At 36.6% G+C, this 22,956-nt stretch overlaps 1 protein-coding gene across 1 annotated transcript in view; it reads right to left on the bottom strand.

Moving 5' to 3' along the window:
- Positions 1-22,956, bottom strand: part of LOC145672552 (putative glutamate receptor) — a 41,167-nt gene that overhangs the window by 1,147 nt on the left and 17,064 nt on the right. The window contains exon 5 of the mRNA XM_081741710.1: positions 8,213-8,469. Within this exon, the coding sequence (XP_081597836.1) occupies positions 8,213-8,469 (257 nt within the window). The remainder of the gene's footprint in view (positions 1-8,212; positions 8,470-22,956) is intronic.

Below are 22,956 nucleotides of genomic sequence, written 5' to 3'. Positions count from 1 at the left end.
CCGATGATCTGAAACCATTAAAGAAATAATGCATTATCTTCTGTAAAACTCGAATATCTGTCAAATTGTTTACACTCTAAATTCTTTTGTATAGGTGAAACATGAGATGTCCACTTTACTCTTTAATATTTTACAGGCTATAACGACCAATAACAGATTCATTTCAAAAGTTGGAAGGAAGACATATACCGCGCTTCATTATTATCGAATAATTTTCATAATCTCTCTGCTCTAGCGCGTACACCTCTACTATACATGGTCCTGGGTTTGATCCGCAGTGGGAAAACACAAAAATTTAATTTTACAATTATACTTCCATTAATCATTCATCCTCTTTAGCTGAAAGGACATAAACGTTAAACGTTAAGCTAAAAAATCATTTCATTTTTTTCGGAAATTCTTATGAAAGTTATCGTGCAAAGCACAGAAAGGTAACGGACAGACGAACACCCCGACGGATTAACAGACATAGAAATAAGGATTGAATCCAATGGTAAAGGAACTAGATGCTCGGTACTCTTTAACAACCACCACCCCCGACTACTAAAATATTTTATAGTAAATTTATGCAACCCAAATGACAGCTTTGATAAGCGGGTTGCATGGTTTATGCAAGTTTACTTGTGACATTTATACCGGAAGATAAAATCAAAGTTTGTCACATTTATGCCGGGAGATAAGTTCGAAGTTTATTTGTCATATTTATACTGGAAGACAAGATCAAAGTTTATCACATTTATACCGGGAGATAAGATCATGACATAACATTTATACATCCGGTAAAAGTATGACGAATTACAAATATCTCACAAACACCTATATTATTCTTACCTCCAAAATGTTTCTATATTATTATATATCGAAGGAACACCAAGACCTGCTAAACATAATAATAGAAAAAAATTACTTTTTCCATACAAAGTAGTCATTTCCTTACAACAAACAGTGGGTTTAAGATATTTAATCAACTCCTATAATATTTTAACTTCCACATGTATCTCCTATATTAAAGATCAGATGAACACTAGAAGCTACTTAATATTAATATATAACAAAATATTTCAAATTCCATAGAAACTGATCATTCCTTTCTAAAAGATAGCATGTTAAATATATTAAAGAAAATATTGTAATATTCTTACTCCACACTCGTTTTTCCTTCATTAAACGTCAGATAAACACCAAAGCTGCTACAACATTAATACATGACAAAATTTTTCCTTTTCGAATAACAATTCATGTCTCCTTTTTAATCCTTTTAGGATTTCCACTTTTAGATGTAAATTTTAGATTTCCACTCAAACAGCTACTGCTTCCTTATTATTTATCGTAGGATCATGCTTCATACCTCGTGTTTTTCAGAATAGATCATATTTTCAAACGGTACCACTTGCTTGTCCCTATTATACACCAGAAACGAAAAACTCGGGAAAAAACAAGAAATTTTTCGAAAAAAAATCGAAACTTTTGTGCCCTTCTGGGCCGGCCTGGAATCATGTAGAGATCTGAATTTTTTTAAACAAAATACGTTATTATGAGGTCGAAAGAAATTTTTGAAGTCTAAAGATGGTCTATTTTTATCAATCTATATATGGTGTTTCAAAACAACACAGATAACGTTTGGGAGGTGATTTCTGATACCAAGATAAGACAAAAAATATAAACCAACCTGGATGCACAAATCCTTTCTTTCGGAGTTAAAGGCTGCCAAGAACATGAAAAAATGAACTTGAAAGGTCCATAGCTCCAAAATTATGGGACCTGCTCTGCCGTGTCGTGACAAAACGCTGTAACTTTGGCGAAGAAGTTTTGCGAAAATGAGCCTTAAAGTTATCATCCGAAAATGTGATCTGTATTGTGTAGAACCAGTGTAACTAGGCAATAATGGTCAACCAATCAATTTTCACCAAATTTAATCACACAACATGCATTTACGTAACATTACATGTAACTACGTGTTTCCAAAGTCAAGATACACTGGTTCTACACGATACAGATCACATTTTCTGATGAAAACTTTACGGCTCTTTTTCGCATAACTGCTCCGCCAAAGTTACAGCGTTTTGTCACGACACGGCAGTGCTGTAGTCGGGTCAAGACTTCACTTCGGAACTAATATATGTGCTATCCAAAAATACATGTTTCAGAATACTGAGGTACTGACGCAACAATTTTTAGAGGGAGTTCGGCTATGTGCATATAATTTGAAGTACTCGCCAACCACCTCTATGAAAATTGTTGCGGAAGTACCGCAGGATTCTGAAACGTAAATATTTGAATACGGCATGTACTAGTTCCTAAGTGAAGTCTTGACCTGATTACGGTATATCACATGGTTTTGGAGCTATGAACCTTTAAAGTTATTTTTGTAATGTTTTTGGTAGCCTATAGCTCCGAAAAGAAGCATTTGTGCACCCAGGTTGGTCTATACTTTTTGTCTTATCTTGGTGTCAAGAATCACCTCTCAAACATTATCGGTGTTTTTTGATATAACAAGCCCTTTACAACGGTACCACTCACATGTTCGTATAATACATCTGAACCGGAAAAATTAGGGAAAACCCGATTTTTTTTTGAAAATCCCACCAAAACACTTTGCCCCTCTGGCCCGGGTCTAAGTTGACGTAGGGATCTTAAAGTTTTTTTTTTTTTTTTTTTTTTTTTTTTTTTGAAAATGCTTTGTTACGTATATATTACATGTGAAAAATTTCAATCTTGTATCTTGAAAACAAAAAGCGGAAAAAATTGAATAATGATGAAAGTTTGAATTTAGGCTCTTTCTCTCTCTCTCTCTTTCTCTTTATATATATATAGGATGTTAATGAACTATACCGACAAACTGTACGAGGTGATTCATCACATCAAAATAATAGAAAAAGTCCATATGGAGCTATGGCGAAAAGTGTATAGTTTCAGAGTTAGGGCTGTCGAAAATCGCGAAAAAGAGAAATTTCAATAGGCCCTATTTCGAATTCCAGAAACTGTGGATGGTGGTCCTTATCAGCGTAAAGGAAGTCAGGCATACACAATCCAAAAGTCTATGTTTCATCAATTGTCAATAGGTATAGAGGGTATTCCCTATAGGGTGTAATTCTCATATATGTTTTCAATAGAGTCTTCAGATATACCGTGATTTCAAGAAGGGTACAATTAGGCAGGAGGTAAACTTTGACAACGGACATCCAATGCTTCGGAGGGAAGACGGAAGTGTTAGGAATCGGAAACTCCATGTTTCTTTGTGTTCGCAATAACGTGTGATGATATGTATTTCTTTACGGTATATTTCACGTATTCTTCACTTATAAGCGTGAAAGAAAACATCTCACCATGCGTTTTCCCGAGTACGAGAGACCGTGCTGATGACTATTCTTAACACTTCCGATATCGCGCCAAAGGATTACGTATTCACTGATATCAAGGCTTATCGTTTGCCTACTTTGGACCAATCATAAAGTCAGAGCATATCTCAAAATTTGGTTGATGGCATGTCTGGGAATTTCACCCTGCAGGGAATACTCTGTAAACCCATTGAACATTAATGAAATATGCATTGTTGGATTGCGTATGCATGACTTCCTTTACGCTGAGAAGGACCACCATCCACAGTATCTTGGATTCGAAATAGGGCCTCTTAAATCTTGGCTTTCTCGCGACTTTGGACAGCCCTAGCTCTGAAACTATGCACTTTTCACCATAGGTCCATACAAACATTTTCTCTTATTTTGATGTGAGAAATCACCTCTTAAAATTTGTCGCTATAGTTCATTAACACTCTGTATATAGGCCTACATATTATAAAAATTTACTGCGTCATTACTATTTGGCCTAGAGTCATGGCTCAAACACCATTTGCTTCAGTATTATGAGCCCTTTTCCAACGGAACCACTCATATGTTCGTATCATACACCTGAACGGGAAAATTAGGGAAAACCCGGATTTTTTAAAATCCCACCAAAATACTTTCCCCTCTGGCCCAAGCTTAAGTTGACATTGGAATCTGAATGTTTCTCTAAAAATACTTTATGTATATAATACTAATACGTGTGCAAAATTTTAATCTTGTATCTTGAAAATAAAGGGCGGAAAAAATTGTTGAAAATATGAATTTAGGCTCTCTCTATTTATACACACTGCGTCATTATTATTTGGCCTGGAGTCATAGCTCAAACCTTATTTTCTTCAGTATAACGAATTATTTCCAACAGTATCACTTGCATGTCCATATCGTATAATTGAACCGGAAAAATCTCAAAAATCGAGATTTTTCTGAAAAAATCACCCCCTAGAAACACTTGCGCCCCCGAGCCCAGCCACGGTTTTACATAGGGATCTCAGAAATATTTGTGAAATGCCCAAACGTATACACAATCCTTATGCAAAGATCTAATCTGATATCGTGAAAACTAAAGGCGTAAAAATTTTTTGAAATTTGTCTTAAGAAAATTTTTTTAAAAAGTCACGTCCCTGCGCCCCCACTTAGCGCCGCCAAATTGGCCATCCGATTCCAAAACGCATCCGTGGTGTTATTTGGTCTATCATTGAATTGACTAATAAAACGCCGGCTTAAATACCTGCTATAGACTCTACATAAGTAGCCAAAGACGACACTAGCCCAGGTAACAAATGTTACCAAAAATCCTAAAAGGGTTCATAGAAAGGGGTTAAAAGTATTTCCCATATTCCTATAATATTTACCATACACGTTTCTCTCATATTATATGCCATAAAGACACTAAAAACCACTAAATTTTAACACATTTATTTTTTTAAAGGTCTCTTTATGTTAGTACTGTACTTGCAATAGTTACAGCAGCAGTATTAGGAACTGTCGTATAAAGTAGTAGTATAATTTTAAAAGAAAGTACATTGTCATTATGAAAAAGTATGTTGTATTTATGTATCTCTCTATATATAAAAGAAGTACTGACTGACTGATTGATCAACCCCCAGGCCAAACCGCTTAAGCTAGAAACTTGAAATTTGAGCAGGCTATAGGATTTCTGATATCAAGTTCCACTAAGGAAGAATTTTTGGACATTCGACGTGTAAGGGGAGGGGAATAGTGGCAATTTATTATCTTAAAATGTCCATATCTCTGAATATCTGAAGATTAGATACATGAAATTTGATCTATATAAACTTCTCATTGTTGATATTTGTTCTAGAAGAGAGGAAGAAAGAAGAAGGAAGAAAACCAATGGGGTTACAATTGTTATAATTTGATGACCATATATCGAAATTCGGTAAGATTAGAGACATGAAATTTGGTATTTAGATCTTGCATTTAAAATAATTAAAGACGCGTTTCAGTGTTTACTTATACTTCTCTACAAGGGAAGAAAACAGCTGTTAGACAAAAGAATAGGGGTTGCAATTGTTAAAATAAGATGGCAATTTCTCTAATCCCCTAAAGTTAAAGAGATAATGAAATGTAACTTACCTCAGTAATAGATAATGTTATTCTACACCCGAAAAGAGGAATCAGAAGCATTTTCAGTGTTGTCTTCCATAGAAATTACAGTGTGACCAGAATTTGAATTATCTAAAAATCTAGGTTATGGCAGCGACTAGAAAAATGAACTCAACGCCAATTGATGACTTATCATGCTATCTGTGTTCCTTGTTAATTAATTTTTCAAATAATATTTGTATTTTAATTCTACTGTTTATTAAAAATATTTATCTTGTACTCTTTATTACAAATACAAATATTATTTAAAAAGTAGTTAACCAGGAACAGACAGCATGATAAGTCATCAATTCCCGTTGAGTTCATATTTCTAGTCGCTGCCATAACCTAGATTTTTGGGTAATTCAAATTGTGGTCACGCTGTAATTTCTATGGATGGCAACATTGAAAATTCTTCCTATTCGTATTTGCGGGTGTAGTATAACATTATCTATTACTGAGGTAAGTTACATTTCATTATCTCTTTTCACTTACGAAAAACTGGCAAAAGAAAGATTTTTAGCTTTTGAAAAATATTTAGTAGTCTTCCCCCTTAAGAGTAGATATATGTTAATTAAAGAAGTGTTTCAGTGTTTCTTGATGTTTTCCTTAGAAGAAATTGGAATTGTTATAATAAAATGGCCATGTCTTGAAATCCCATAAGATTAATGTTAGGGATATGAGAATTGCGAGGCTCCAGGCCGAGCAAATTCCAGGATCTGGGGGCAAAGTCCCCAGGTAGCCCAACCTAATAAATCTATATCATAACAAGTTGTATACTTATTCTATGATCTAAAATTGTGTATTATTAAAGGAATAAGGTACAAAACTTTGATCTAACTGCAGACAAGCGGAAAATACTTCAGGAACTCTGAAGTGGGAATGGAACCCGGCATCTTCCTACTAAAAGGCAAACTATCTGATATTGTTTCTCGTTATTCGGTACATCATACGTATCCATTTGGCACATTAACTCACTATATCCTCCACTTATAAGCCTTCGTAACGCCCCCGGTTCTCATAATTCCATTTCGATTAATATACACATTCCAAGTGGGAAGGGAGCTTATACACTCCTTTCAAATATTTCCCATCAACAGAGCCTGCTCTAGGTATTTTGACACCCTAGGTGAGAAATATTTTGGCACACCTTGATTTAACGGCATTACCTTATTTTGTTTAGGAAAATGGTTTTTATCTAAATAAAAAAATATCGTCCTGACCTGAACATAAGTAAATGTCATTTCGATTTCAATCAATAGAGCCATAATGGCTCAATGGTAGAGCGTTCACTTCTGGTGCATGGGGTCCTTTGTTCGATCCCAGCTCGCGTCTAGTGAAATTTGTGATGGACAAACACCATGTGCGTGTGTTATCTTGTGTTCTTCCACTTTCTTCATTCCGCCATATCATTCACATATCATCACCTTCTCCTGTAGCCTAGCCGACATAACCGTGGGACGTAAAAGAGATTTCGATTTCAATCAAGTACGTTGTGAAGCTTGTTATCATATATGGTAGCTAGCTTTAATGCTTATACTAGCTTGTTGTAATAATGGTTAATATTGCAAATTCCGCAAAACAAACAAAAGAAAACTTGCTTTGCTGCCTCCTAAACATTGCTGCCCTACGCGGCTGCCTAGTTACCCTATATAGACGAACTGGTCCTGCCATTAGATAGGGCTCCCACATTTTTAGTGTAAAAAGCCGTGACACCCTATGAAAATTTAGATTATATTCATAGTTACGCACTTGTTTTCAACTGAGATATCAGAATTTCCTGGAAAAAAAAAAAAAAAAAAAAAAAAAAAAAAAAAAGGTCAGCACTCTCCAAGATAACATAGAATAGATTATTCCTGTAATTAAAAAGAAAGAAAAGAAATTAAATCTTTGAGTTTTACATCCCACGGTTATGCCGGTCGGTCTAAAGGAGACGGTGATTATGAGAAATGAATGAAATGGGGGAATAACGAGGGTGGGAGGAAACGGGAGAACCCCGAGTAAACCCACGACCACGATGTTTGTCCATCACAAAGTCCACACGGCGCGAGCTGGGATCGAACCAGGGACCCCAAGTACCGGAGGTGAACGCTCTACTACTGAGCCACCGCACCCCCTTTCCTCTAATTAAGTATCTAGTACTAATAAAAGCGTTTTTTTTAACATCGCACTAATTAACTTGATTTGAAGAAAAACAAATATATTTTAGTTTTGAACATTTGGTAGGAAAGGAGCAGATGATGTAAATAAGGGATTGTCCATAAACCTTCGGTCGAAGAAGAGCTATTCAGCTTGTTATATTTACTTGTAGGCAGGGGCGGATCCAGGACCGACTTCTGGGGGGGCGGTGGGTTGTCATACTGCTACTTTTAAGGGCTCCAAACTTTGGGATGGGTTTTATTTATACATATAAAATAAGAAAGTTTCCTCTTCTGGGGGGGGCGATCGCCCCGATCGCCCCCCCCCCTGGATCCGCCCTTGCTTGTAGTTCATATTTAAATGTTAGTATATCCTACTGGAGACTGTTTGAAAATGTGCAGTTTCATGTCGTTTGTATTTATTTTTGTTATAGTCGATAAAAAAAGATGCGGCAGTAACGTAACACTTGGTTCTTCTGGACTTGACCATCCAGATATTCATCCAACTCAGAGTATTCAGGTATTTGTTTCATATTATTTGAAATCTTATTAAATTAAAAGAAGAAACATATTTAAAAATAGATATAGCTATGGTCAAAACAAAAGTTGTCAGTGAGAACTTACTGGTAATAAAATAATTTGTTGTACGGCGAATGTCGTTGAAATATTATGGTATCCTGACCTAGGAAGACGTGCCTCCGAATCTGAATAAGATCACAAAGAAAATTTTCTCTGTAATCCGTGTCATCCTCTGGTCCCACAAATGCAAACAAAGGGTCGTCTGCCGCTCTCTTGTATCCATTGTACAGCGTCATTAAATTCTCTGGATGTGGCTTGAGAAGTTCCTCCCATGCACGTTGAGCAATACCTGCTTTCGCTGACTGAAAGTATACAACCATTAAAAATGAGATATGAGGCATTCTGAGTACAATAAGTTTAAAAATACGTTTCTTGGAGGAAAACTTTTTTACTATTATACTCTTCTTTTTTATATTTATTAGCTTACTTTTCTGCTTAACTGAGTCAAAATGCACTAAAGAAGACTTTCCTCAGTCAGTAAGGTGAAATGACTGAAGACAGCACTAATACTAAACACATTCGGTACAAGTGAACCACCTTCCTAATACCAATCAGGACTGTAGCTTTCAACCTTAGGAGGATTATCTAATTCGTTTAGTCTTAGTCGCGCTTCTTCATTTTATCCCACCATATTCTAGTTCTGAGTGCATTTTCACCTAAATGTTTGACAATTAAATAATTCTAGAAGGAATAAACAAACCTTTCGACCCCATTTTTATTATGTCAACATTGTAGACAATGGTCATGTAGTCTTGAAACAAAAATTTCACTGAAAACAAGTATTTATAGATTCCTTCTATTTTGTGTTTCACCCTTTTAGAGTAAAAATAAAAACTTAGTATTATTTATAACTAGCAGAAGACTCGTTGTTCGCACGGGGAGAATACGTTTCATTTTGGACATAATGGGCAATGGAGGCTGAGTTTGGATTTAAACGGTATCGGAATTGTTACTGTTTGTCTCAGAGACCCCGAAAACTATGGATTCGTTAGTAATATTGGTCATTCTCGATCATTTTATATATATCTCTCCTCCCCCTCCGGGATTGAATTTGGATTTAAACGGGATCAGAAGTGTCACTGTTCATCTCAGGACCCCGAAAACTATGGATTCAATACTAATATCGGTCACTTTCTATCATTTTTAAATATCTCTCCTCCTTTCCCTCCTCTTAAGTTGCACCGTCAAATTGAAATAATAAAAACTATCCCAGGTCTGAACATCGTCTATATTGAAAACTTGATCGAGATCACTCAGGTGGTTCAAGGGTTATTTCATATATCTCCCTCTCCTCTAAGTTCTACCGTCCAAGTGAAAAGATTAAAAACTAGTTATCCCAGGTCCTAATCTTATCAACGTTAAAAATTTGATCGAGATCGGTCCGGTGGTTCAAGTGATACGAAGTCACAGACATAGTAACTTTCAATTTTATATATTAGATAAAAAAAATTAAAGGGATGGGATGTTAGGACCTTAGATCTTTTTGATAATTATTCATTTTTAGAACTCTAGGCTCTTACTTCAATCGTGAATCACAGAAGTGATTCTATTTACCATTTTGCAATACGAAGAACAAATTTGTCCATTAAACCAGTCTATGTGTCAGGTGGGGACGATTGCGTGCTACGATGAAACTTAGAGCTATGTCGGCGGTAATTCACTACCAGATGAGTCACCCCTACCGAATTAGTCTAAACTAGTGGGTTCCCAACCTTGTTTACTTGGCCCCCTTCAGAAACCTTCCATCCTCCTCCGTCCTTTTTGCTCGTTGTTCATACGTAACATGTTTAATAATCAAATTTATATTTAAGTACGATCAAATTAAGTTATTTTCTGAACAAATAAACAACTATTGTTTCTCGCACGTTTCAAACAATGGCACTTAGACAAAACGTTTACCATTCCCTCAGAGAATTTATCTAATTCCAGATAACACCGTCTCTGACGTGGATAACTGCTGGATTTCTGTTTGTTTGAAAGTAACTCCACAAAGTGTTGCACACTCTGATCTGAGTCCACTCGGTATTCAGTACATTCTGTAGTTCCAGCAAAGTACATAGTTCTACGTTGATTCGCTGGTTGAGATAGTATGGCACATTTTGAGTTGAGCAGAATTTGGTGACTTTGTATGCTAATCCACACGCGATATGGTAGCAGAATGCTCCTCAACCCATGTACAAGAGCTTCGACCTTTAAGTCTTAGTAAACACCTCATTCTGTGTCATCATCTTGGAAGACGGAACTATCCTCAACATTTTCTTTAAGAATTACTAATGAAATATCAATATCTTGACATTGAGAGAGTCCCAATTAAGGGTCTTCACTACAGCGAAATTAAACTACGGCTAATTTTAAGGTTTTTCTGTAATATGTTCAAAAGAAATAAAAATATTCGAAAAGCAGAAACGTAGTAAACTAGACAATACGATTTTACATGTGATACCTTTACAGCAATTCACCTATCTGCTTTTAGTATGCCGCTACTTACAGAACCCCCCAAAAATGCTAAATGTATCTACAGTTGCAAATCGAAAGCAGATAGATGAGTTGTGATAACGGCATCACATGCAAAATCGTATTGTCTATATTTGTGATTATTTGTGTATTTGACAGTGTGTGTGCCTTTAGCTGGTAACAGTGTTAAGTTGCTCAACGCTTTTCTATTGTTTAGTGAACAGTGTGAGTGTGGAGGCAAGAACATGCAGTTTTTAGTGGACCATATATCATGGTCGAAGATCATACAATATACATAGTTTGAACAATTAGTCATCGTTGTTACAAGCAGTTAGAACTAAAATTACCTTACATATGTTTCTTCTCGTGTGTTATTTTTCTGTGCAAACTAAAGTTGTAATCATTTAAACACAGTGAATTTATATTTGGTTGCATTCATGTGCTATACGAATGAAGCCTATACAGTCCACTATTCAGAAGATTGTTTTTAGCATTGTCATTGTATTTTAGTTAAATTACAAGCATATGCATTCATATTGTACAATCTAGTTTAGTAAGTGTCTGCTTTCGAATATTTTTTATTTCTTTTGAAGATATTACAGAAAAATTCTAAAATTAGCGGTAGTTTAATTTCGCTGTAGTGAAAACCCTTAATGCTGGTCCATGTTCCTATTCACCTATATGAGTAGCTCTAAGACATAGTACGAGAAACATTTCCACACCAGATCTGTATTCTTAAAAATGATTTTCTTGACCAGGCGTTAAATTTGTCGACGATCTCTTTTAATTAGGATCCTTTTTGTGTTCTCCGTTCTAACGCCGTTTTGCGTTCCATACAATCTTTCCACAGAAAATTTGGAATTAAAGTTAGCCAAAATCCGTAATATTGAAATGTTTAGCTACGTAATTCGTTTAATATTAATTTCAGGTTCACGCGGTATCCAGTGTATCAGGAAAAAAGAAATCTATTGATTAAGACGAGCATACTGTACATAATGTTTTTGAACTTTGAACTTTACACTCTTTCGTCATATATTCAAAATATTTCAAAGAAATTAGTATAGGGATGCATTCGAGTCGAGTCGAGTCGAGATTTAAGCCTGTCTCGACTCGTCTCGAGAAAATGTTGTCTCGACTCGTGTCTCGACTCGAAAATATGTTTCTGTCTTGACTCGACAGTCTCTGTCTCGACTCGACTCGAATTCGAGTCGAGACGTCTCGAAATTCGAGTCGAGACAAAATGTACGAGTTAAAATAGACGCACACATCAGCCAGACCATCATGACTACCTACCTAATTGTCAGTATGTCGACTTTTGGCATGGATAAAAACGGCGACATGTCTTGGCATACACGCAATGATCCTTGATAGGTCGCTGGAGAGAGCTGGCACCACATGTGCTCACTCAGTCACCTAATTCCCGTAAATTCCGGGAAGGGGGGCGATGTGTTCTGACGTCACGTTCAATCACATCCCACAAGGGACATCACTCAAATGTCCGGCTCCAATTTCAATGAAACTTTTTTTGCTGATAGAAGGCATGTATGCATCATTACTTGTGATGACAAATTTTTGCCATGGTGCATGTTTTCTATTTTTTTAAATAACTTTTAAGAGTTGTGATGTGGTTATTAGAGATTACCACAGAAGTCCCTTACTACCCTTTGTAAACGGAGCGTTAATGAAGAAAAGTGAAGAAAAACCATGTGGATACATATAAATCCTGGGGGGAAGTCGTATGGTAGATATGACCTTGATGGCAGCCATCTTCAAATCCGCCATTTTGAATTAAGGTCAAGTTTTCAAAATGGGAATAGGGTAATATGATACATAATTTCGGGCTAGAATTTAATTAGAAAAATAATGGTGAGATTAGTTTTAAGATACACCCATTTGGGGGAAAGTTACCGGCATATTAATTGTTTTTACTTACTGTGTGCGTAAGACCCTTCTTACTTTCGTCTCAAGACCTGTAAATCGATCGCAACGGCAGAGCCCGGTTTCGCACTAGTGTTTAGAAATCTTTAAACTCACTTGAGGCAATATTTGTGGATTATTGTATTGTATTTTGCCTTTAATTAAATTTGAACCCACTTCATGATCTTGTGTAAAGTATCACTAAAAGAGAATTTCTGTTTTTATGGAGAACGTAAGCATAGCAATTATAAAAGGTGAGTAAGGTGCGTATGTATTTCTAAGAAAGTTTATTTTACGAGTCTTTTGTGGTTCCGCCAACCTATTCTTTAGTTTTTTTTTTTTTTCAAAATACTCATATCTCATAAATAAATGAGCTATTATAAAATCTCTTACCACTATTCTTTAATACTTATAAAATTTTATTTATTGTAAAAGCACTGGCGAGATATTTCTTATCGCCCACTAAAATTATGGTGGAGCTCATTCGTGGCTAACGGTTAGCATACTTGCCTTTGGCGTGGGAAACCTGGGCTTGATTCCCGGTGGGAGTTCATGAGGTTCGGATTCCACGTTAATCAGTAGGTCCACGTCTCACATAGCCTCGCTGCTGAACGGGACGTTAAAATCAGAATCAATTCAACTCAAAATTAGGGTTTTGACTTTATTATGATGTCATTAGTTTAAACGCCCAACTGCCCAGTAATTATAAACATTGACTACATTATAAAATTGTAATTTGTGACGACCAAAGTATCAGAAATTAAAGATTATTCTTTGTGTTTTGGAACATTTTGAAAAACGTGATAAACTGGTACTGCACCGATACAACACATCTTTTGGATTTGTTATTGTGTAAAGTGATACAAACTAAAGAAGAATTACAACTTTATGAAATTGTATTAGGACTTATTATTTAGAAATAAACACCAAATAAGTGTAATAGTTCATATCCGTATCAAATACCAAGTTTATGATGAATCAACTACACAAAGTAGGATCCAAAAACGCTCATTGCAATTTGTTCCATCCTTCAGTCGAACCAGGAACTGAAACATAAAGAGTGACATTTTCTTTTTAAAGATACTTTGTCCAGCTAAGTATTGTGAAGGTTTATGTCAGTAGAAGGAATTGCATTCCATTATACAAGCGCAATTTCACAACTTTATGTACACATTACTAAATATCGAACACCCTTGTCCATATGATTAGCGTACGCGTCTTTGGTGCGGGAGACCTAGGTTCGATTTCCGATGGGAACTCCTGTGGTTCTGAACCCACGTTAATTTGTAAGTTCACGTCTCATATAGCCTTGATGCTGAAAGGGACACTAAACTCTAATCTAATACTAAATACAAATATTTAAAGAAAAATGATGACGCACCAAGATGACGTGAATTTGGCTATCAAATCCATGTTGTGTTTTCAGTTATTTTCTAGTAGTATTTTTTCTAGGCACCTTTCAAAAGACAGTGATGCAAATTTCGTAACTGCGAATTCCTGTTAGAAGCCATGAAATTATCCGATTAGATGCAAAATTTCCCGTCCACTAAAATAGATACCGTAAATTTACAATATCTAACAATAAATAATTTTGAAAGATATCGCTTTCGAGGGAAAAAATGAAGTGAAATCTTTGAGTTTTACGTCCCACGGTTATGTCGGTTAGGCTAAAGGAGAGGGGTGATGATGAGAAATTAGTGAAATCGTGGAATGAAGAAAGTGGGAGGAACGGAAGAACCCCGAGGAAACCCACGCACACGGTGTTTGTCCACCACAAAGTTCACTTGGTACGAGCTGGGATCGAACCAGGGTCCCCAAGCACCAGAGGTGAACGATCTACCACTGAGCCACCGCGGCCCCGCTTTAGAGGGGCCATGACGTATAGTTGAACTCATTCTCGTAGTATGAAAGGCATTATTTATAATTATGCATGATAGGATCACAAACAAAATTTAAAAATATTATGTGCACTTTCTTTTAACAAACATTATATTGTCTTTTATGGTGTGGAAGGGAATGTTATGTTCGAAAAAAAAGTCCTTAACACGATTCTTGTTGCTACACACTGCATGTTTCTAGCCACAGAAAAGATGCAGCGATAGGTAGGCTATTTTTCAATTGCTTTACATTAGCTTGATGTTTCAAGTCTTTTGTGTGTTTCTGAAGTTCACTTTTACCACAAAAGAGCTCAATATTAACATGTCTTACATATCTTTGGTTTGATTCTCAACACGGACTGCAACTACCCGTTAAATTGTGCATCCGAAAGGCACTCTTTGTTAAACCTCGCTTATCACCGCTCATCTTAATAATATATATAACTTCACCTCGAAGCAAATGTTGCATTTCTCTCTTTCATCCTAACACAAAACAAAACTAACCACAGCTGTGACACGAAGGAGCTATTTCAAAAAGAAACAAGCTGTGCTTCATAGAGATGTGTACCAAATGATAGAAGTATAAAGTATTGTTTTCTTTCCTGTTTATTGATATCAGTTGGTATTCTTAATGAGTTTACTCATTAGTTTAGAAAGAATATATATGGAATTTGGACAGATGTTGTACGTATTCTCCTGAGAAATTGATGAGACCAGAAAAATTATAAGGACAGATGGAATAGGTTTAAGCGCATCTACGTGACTTTATCAAATATTTATTCTCCATAATGGTACCACGCGAAAAACTTGGTATAGGCCTACTTTTATCTTTGCCTCCCTCTGTTAGCTGTTTTGTATCATATATATCGGATGGTTTTGATATTTCTTCTGATCATTAAAACAACAATGGTACCTGTGTGCGTGCAGAAATGCAAAAGCACAAGGTAACTTCCTATTTGTTTTGGAAACAACAAACCCATTTCACGTGTGCGAGAGAAATTGAGCACAGCGAGATCGGGTGTTTACTCACGGTCAGTTCGCAGCAGGAGTCCATGGTAAAAATTTGGCTATCTCGAAAACACTCGCAAAACCTTACAAATACAAAAGACTGCGCTTCAAAGAAAGTTTAGACACAGATGTTTCAATTTTCTTTTAGCATCGTTCTTCAGCAAAAGAGTCGGTTCATTGTATTCGAAAAAGAGAAGGGAGAAAGGAAGAATTTATATTTTATGTGGGGGGTAACGTTGTAAGTAGTATAAACAATACATACCGCTTCCGACTCTGTACGCATACACTAGCCGCGGAGTTCACACACACACACAGAATCAGAGTCCTCACACACCAAGGGTGAGAGCTGTGCCACTGAGTCACAGCGGCCACGGGGCTAGGTCGAGTCCACTTTACGTTCATAGTTTCTTAGTACATAAGTGTTACGATTATGAAATAGATTTTCCTTAATGAGCTGCATAAAAACAAAAGCTTTCGAAATGCATTAAACAATTAGCTCGATTTGAGTGTGAACTTAAAGTTATATCAGAGTGTAAATACGGATACGCACCAAAGCTCGAAAACTTAATACACTATTTCTCCTATATAGTCAGCATGTATCAAGCAATCGTTCAGCTTTCATTTGAGAGGATGGAAATCGAAGGCCCCTGAACAACTATGTTACTAATGTGCGGAATGTATTTATCTTACAGTGAACTGCCTTGATGCCAAGTGACCTAACTCCAAAATTGAAATTTTCCAGGAGTGAAAGTTGAAGTTCAATATCTCATGAACAATCCATATTTCTTTTATGTTGGGAACCAAAACCATAACTACTGTATGTAGTTCATTGTTTTATAACTTAGTGTTTACAAAAATCCTTTTAAAAAATACCTATTCATAGAAGTGGATGGTACTTATCTGTACTAGTTCTTGGCATCCAAGCAGTCCATTTATTGTAATACTAGCTTAATATACCCATTCTTCGCATGGGGGCTGTATTTGGAAGTCAACACCTGTGGAAGTATCACCATTCATTTCAGTGACCGCGAAAACTAAGGATTTGACACTAGTATCAATCAATATGGGCTATTTATACATGTCTCGGTATCCCTCACCCGCTGACACCCGGCCCGCATACAGTAGTAGCTGAATTTGCAAGTCATCGCTGATGGAAGTGTCACCATTGATCTCAGCGACCGTGAAAACTATGGATTTGACACTAATGTCGATCAATTTGGATTACTTTTACTACATGTCTCGCTAAACGCCCCCCTGAGACCCCCTGGTTCCAATTTTGACAAAAACGCTTCGCCTTAGACTGGGACCTGGACCAAGGTATCCGTGACCAAAATTTGGTAACTCTCGGTCAACTTGTCTGGTCCCCAGGTCGGTCCCAGTAAACGTCTCCCCCGAGACCCCCCCTGGTTCGAAATTTAAAAAAAAAACGCTTCGTCTTGATCTGGGGCCTGGACTAAGGTACCCGTGACCAAATTTTGGGAACTCTCGGTCCACTCGTCTGGTCCCCAGGTCGCACAGACAGACAGACAAACACACAAACAAACTCTTTATTTTATTTATATTAGATAAGATATACTACGTAAAATAGTCTCGTATCATAATATGTGATGTACAACAAATGTTACATTGTATATTAACCGTAGCTCGTGATATGCTGCAACATATTAAAGCCTCAGAATAGTTGGGCAAGCGAATAATCCAAAAGTTACGTAACCCTATTGCGTTTATGGGAACGAAAACACAATAATTATAACTATGCTAAATTACTATAGACTACCAACTGCTCATTCAGAGAATTTATGAAGTTCACTGTATCGCAATAGTTTTATACAAACTAGATTTAGACTACGGATAATAGTTTTATACAAACTAGATAATCAATTATTATTATTATTATTATCATTATATTTACAGTACAACCAAATACAACGACATTAACTATTAGTTCTAATTAACTGAATTGAGCTGAAAATTAAATCTTGATCTTTAAAGATTAACTATTAATTTTATGCGTTCTGTACCTTTCTAAAGGAATAAAAGCTGGAATTGGTTTCAAGGCTGTTTCTGAGTGAATACTTTCTTCAAAATAATATTAAAAATTATAGAAAGATTTTCGAGACATTCGAGTCGAGTCGAGATTTTTAAGAGCCGTCTCGACTCGACTCGTGTCTCGACTCGAAAATTCGAGTCGAGAAATACGTTTGTCTCGACTCGTCTCGAATTTTACAAAGTATGTCTCGACTCGAATCTCGACTCGAATTCGAGTCGAGTCGAGTCGAGATTCGAGACATGTCTCGACTCGAGCGCATCCCTAAATTAGTAGATTAACTAATAGAAAATATAATAAATATTCTTGAGACTAAGGGCCAGCTCTATGACGATTAGATTAGGTTATCAGTAAATAAATAGTGTTATATCTAGGTATATTCTACCACCACCTGACAGCAATAAATAATTATAGTATATAAAGTTTTGATAATTTCATCTTTCAGTTAACCAACTGGAAATTTATCGAGGATCCGAAAAACTAGCTTCACGATAACATTTTTTCGAACTGTTAACAGAGAGATAAAGTGTAATTGTAACGTTGAAACCTTTAAAAAATACACAAAACATTGTTTCAATCATCAAAAATCTCATATTGTTGGCTTAAAAATACATTTATCGCATTAGACTAGCACTATGGAAACTGATTAGGATATTTTCTGTATAAAGGTTAAAGAAACAAAATATCAATATTTCAAGAAAACCACAAAAGGTAATCATTGAATTCTAGTATGTATAGATTTCTTAGATATTAGCGTACTCTAAATAAATGTTTAGTCTTCCTGTTCTTTGAGGTAATATTTCACACACTAAAATACTTACGTATATGACGATCTGACAATTGTTTTGGAAAACTTAAAAAGCAAAAGAAATGAATTTCATCTTACATTCCTTTGTGGCAGTCGGACACAAATCATCACACTTATCCCAAAAAGCACTTTTTAAGTAAGATTATTGGGGGGAACAGTCCTCCCAGGTCCAAGATTGGGGGGACATGTCCCCCTCGTCTTCCCGGGATTTGCGCCAGTGGTCACAAACATAGTCACTTTCAATTTTATAATATAGATTAATGGTGTAGAGTAATAGGTATTTACTTATGTTCATATTTATATATGTGTATATATTAGAGACTTATTCCCTATACTTAAGATTTAATTATATTATTTTTTACAGGTAGCTAGCTCCTAACGTTGATTTTTACATACTAATTTTTTGCCGTTTAGAAGCCTGTCGAGGAGGCTAGCAGAGAATCCCATTATATTGTGTTTCTCTTGCTTGAAATTTTCCATTAGAGTAGTTGGCGCTAAAAATTTTCAAAGGAATTTCTGTAGCTATTTTTGAGCAGGGCAAAGTATATAAAAGGCAGCCTGTCTTTTTGTTCGCTGCTGTGCGTTGTAGGAGTCCTTGAGTATAGGATCTCGGCAAGCCAGTCCGCTTCACTGTGTGAAGTTTGGAGAGAATCCCGTCTAGTTAGTTAATGTACGTAGTCAGATTAGAGATTCTGCTACAATACAGATGTCCGCTAAAGCAATCGGGCTTTGGCCGTAAGATAGTTTAAACCATGTTAGGGAATTAGAAATTAAGTTTATTTTTTAGAAGTTTGATCCTACCCCTATAACAGAGGTTACTTGGGTCATTTATTGGTTGATTAGAATGGAAGCAAGTAAGCTTCCTATGGGGTCTATGTCGGATGTGAGTGACGCTCGAATAGACTTAGGAATTGGTTCCGTCCTAGTGGTGGAGGAACTTTTTATTTGAATTCGAATGCGTTTGGGTTCGATCCCCTGCGTATGTATTTATTAGCACAATTAAGTGCTATGAATGATTAGAAGTTTTTTCTCATTGCAACTTTCATGCAGGAAAGTGTGAGAGTGAGTGTTGACCTAGTTCCTCATTCCTTGAGTGCAACGAAATTTAGTCAGAGCCGTGGAGTGAAGGCTAACAACCTATCCCAAAGACCAACCTATCCTATATATATATATATATATATATATATATATATATATATATATATAGATAGATAGATAGATAGATAGATAGATAGATAGATAGATAGATAGATATAGAATCCTTGTGGTAGACTTAATTTGGAGTCTCAGATTCAGGGGTAGGCCAGACTGTCCTGTGAGTCAAGGTCCAGTCTTTGAAATTTAAGGAGTACGGTCCATAGTTGAGTGATTACTGTAACCCATATTTCCCCTTCTTGATTAGAAAGAATTTGAATAATTATTGAATTAGAAAAATTATAAGTTAGCTTGAATTCTTCCTTTCTCCATTAGTTATTGGTGAAAGGCAAGCAGGAGATTCGGATGCATATAGGAACGGAGTGGCGTCCTGAGATTATACCCATTATCCCACTTCCTAAATTAGAATATTTATTTGTAATAAATAATTAATCTCCATACCAATTCCTCGAACTTTTCATTTAAATTCTTTGATATGAACCAGTCCTATAGGCATAACGAGCAGGTACTTAATTTTGGACGTATAGATTTATTTTTACAGAGCAGATGTTAGTTAATGCGAATATCTCGTAATTTCAATGTTTATTTTATTTGGAAGAAAAAATATGGTATAATTTCTTGAGGAAAGTGAAGGTTATTCCGAAACTTCATCTCAAGTGGGGGCTGAGCCAATAATAACAGCAAGAGTGTGTTTCGAGAGGGAGATAGCGACCGCGACGGCACAGGAATACTTTTTAAATTTTTATCCCTCCAACCGTGATTATCGCACGATTTTATTTTCAGTAACTCAAGAACCATTGAGTTAAATAAGGAGAACGGTGTCTTGCTGCATAAATATAATCATTTAACTCAATAATTCTTGTCTCACGCTACAATCACGATACATAAATAATGCCACAAGCACAGAGAAAAGATTATACATAGATTAATGCCTATTTCCGTTAGCATAGTAAACTATTTCTATTTATTTTGGAGTATTCAACGAATGGTAAATATCTGGTCAATAGTTGATCGATTACGCCTAAATCTGCACTGATAACAGGTCAACAAAATTTTAGTTTGTTTTCTGTAACTAGCAAGAAAACAGCTAATTTTTATGTTTTCGGGTGTGCTGATAACGAAATTGTTAATGAAAATGCAAGATAAGCTCTCGTTTTGAAGTTACGGTAACTAAGTTATTGATTGTATATAAACTTATACATATATTTACCTTGCTGCTATCTCTCGAAGGAAGGTAACAGAAGGCGCAACCGCTTTGCCTGGCGTTTGTAATTTTCTGCAGGCGATTCCCTGATTAATGTCCAGCAATAATCAGCTAGCATTAATGCACTCCACTATTCCCGGTATCTAATTTCCATGGCCGAAATTAGCTGGTGCAAGCGTTCACTGCGCTCATTGCGTACAGCACCACAATTTTCAGGAAAGAAGTCAGGATATATCAAGGAAGACTTTTTCTTCTTGCAAATATCATATGTTAATATAATTGTCATACAAAAGTAACAATCATTCACATAATTTGATGGTTCTCGCCAGATCATGGTTATAGCAAAGTCCATGGAAGATCTTTTACAATTCAACCACGAATGACGACGCAAGACACAAGATATGGAACATAAATGAGGAGCCCAGAGCTTGTCCTGGCCCCCGATTTTACATCCAAAATACTGTCTGTACGCCTTCCTAACGGTTTGGGTACAAAATCTCGCGGCCAGAACCTCGCGGCGACAACCTCGCGGACCAAAACCTCGCCTGGCCAAAACCTCGCGGCCCAAAATCTCGCCGGACCGAAACCTCACCTGGCCAAAACCTCGCCGCCCAAAACCTCGCGGGACAAAATCTCGCCGGGCCAAAACCCCGCCTGGCCAAAACCTCGCCACCCAAAACCTCGCGGGACAAAATCTCGCCGGGCCAAAACCTCGCCGCCAAAAACGTCGCGGGCCAAAACCTCGCGGGCCAAAACCTCGCCTTGATAAAATCACGTCTTCCAAAACCTCACGCCCCAAAATATCGCCATATCCAAAATCTCGCCTGACCAAAATGTAAATGTTCCGACAGATGATAAGGATGACGGTATGAAAGACGCTGTTTCAGAAGAAGTATCACGGGTATTTGACCAAGTCCCGCGATAACATATGAAAATTCTATTTCTGTATTAGAGGATTTCAATGTGAAGGTAGGGCGACAGGGTGTTTTTAAACTGGTTATAGGGAAAGAAAGTCTGCATAAGGAAAGTAATAACAACTAACGGTGTTGGTTTCGTGAACTTTAGAACATCCAAAAACTTAAAATTTTAGCAAAAATCTAATAATATTTATGAAAGTATGAAATAATATGAGTTTTTAAGACGTCCCATGATTATGTCCTGTAGGTTAAAGGAGACGTAGATGACCAGGATGAAGGAAATAATCGAATAAAGAAAGTGGGAGGAAACGGGAATAACCCGAGAAAGCCCACGCACACGATGTTTTATTTCTTCTTCTTCTTCTTCTTCTTCTTATTATTATTATTATTATTATTATTATTATTATTATTATTATTATTATTATTATTATTATTATTACTTGTAATGTGGAATTGCACATTAAGAAACTCATTGGGTAAATTTTAAAGAAAAGTTTCATTCGCGGCGAGGTTTTGGCCACGCGATGTTTTGGGCGGCGAGGTCTTGGCCACGCGAGGTTTTGGGCGGCGAGGTTTTGGCCCGGCGAGATTTTGTCCCGCGAGGTTTTGGGCGGCGAGGTTTCGGTCACGCGAGATTTGTCCGTATCCCCTTCCTAACATATGGCATTATTGTCCTCCTTTGCACTTTCAATGTAGCGTATCCAGAAATGTAGCAAAAATTGTCAGCACTGTTTACACATTTGCGAGGCATATTGAATCACAGGTATTACGATGATCACACGCACTAACTACACTTCAGTAACACTTGCCTCCAGTATACGAACAGAACACAGCATGTAAGAGACTGTAATACGCTTAAATGAAACGTGTTCCGCCCCTCCTTTCCTCTTCCCTTTTCCCATCCCCTTTTTACAAGGAACCCGGACTAAAAATAGCGACAAAATACACACAGCTATTGTTGCCTGCAAGAAACTTAATCAGTCTGTCTACCATCAGCGGGATTTCGAAGCCTATATGAGAAGGGATTGACAATGAATGTTAATAAAATATAATAATTATAATTAAATGCACTTCCCCGTTTTAACTTGGAAACGAGAGCTAATTCGAGTGTTTAATTGTCGTTTCCGTTATCAGCGTGGTTGATATAGTTAAGAAATATTTATTTCATTCCAGTTACATTTTCACTGTTGGCTAGTGTAACCTGTAATTGTTTAATCTGCGTATGAGGTCAATTTCGCAAACATAATGATTTAAAGGGTTTTATAGGATGTTGACGAAAGAGAAATGCCTTGATAATTAGTACAGTCAGTTTTGTTGCTTTTCTTATGAATTTGAGCAATGATTTATTCTTTCTACTCTTGTGACAATTCGCGCGGTGGCTCAGTGGTAGAGCGTTCACCTC

Source organism: Thermobia domestica, chromosome 16 (assembly GCF_964235325.1).
Source record: "Thermobia domestica chromosome 16, izTheDome1.hap1.1, whole genome shotgun sequence".
Lineage (NCBI taxonomy): Eukaryota > Metazoa > Arthropoda > Insecta > Zygentoma > Lepismatidae > Thermobia > Thermobia domestica.
The sequence above is the reverse complement of the archived record's forward strand: the minus strand, read 5'-3'. Positions and strand labels throughout refer to the sequence as shown.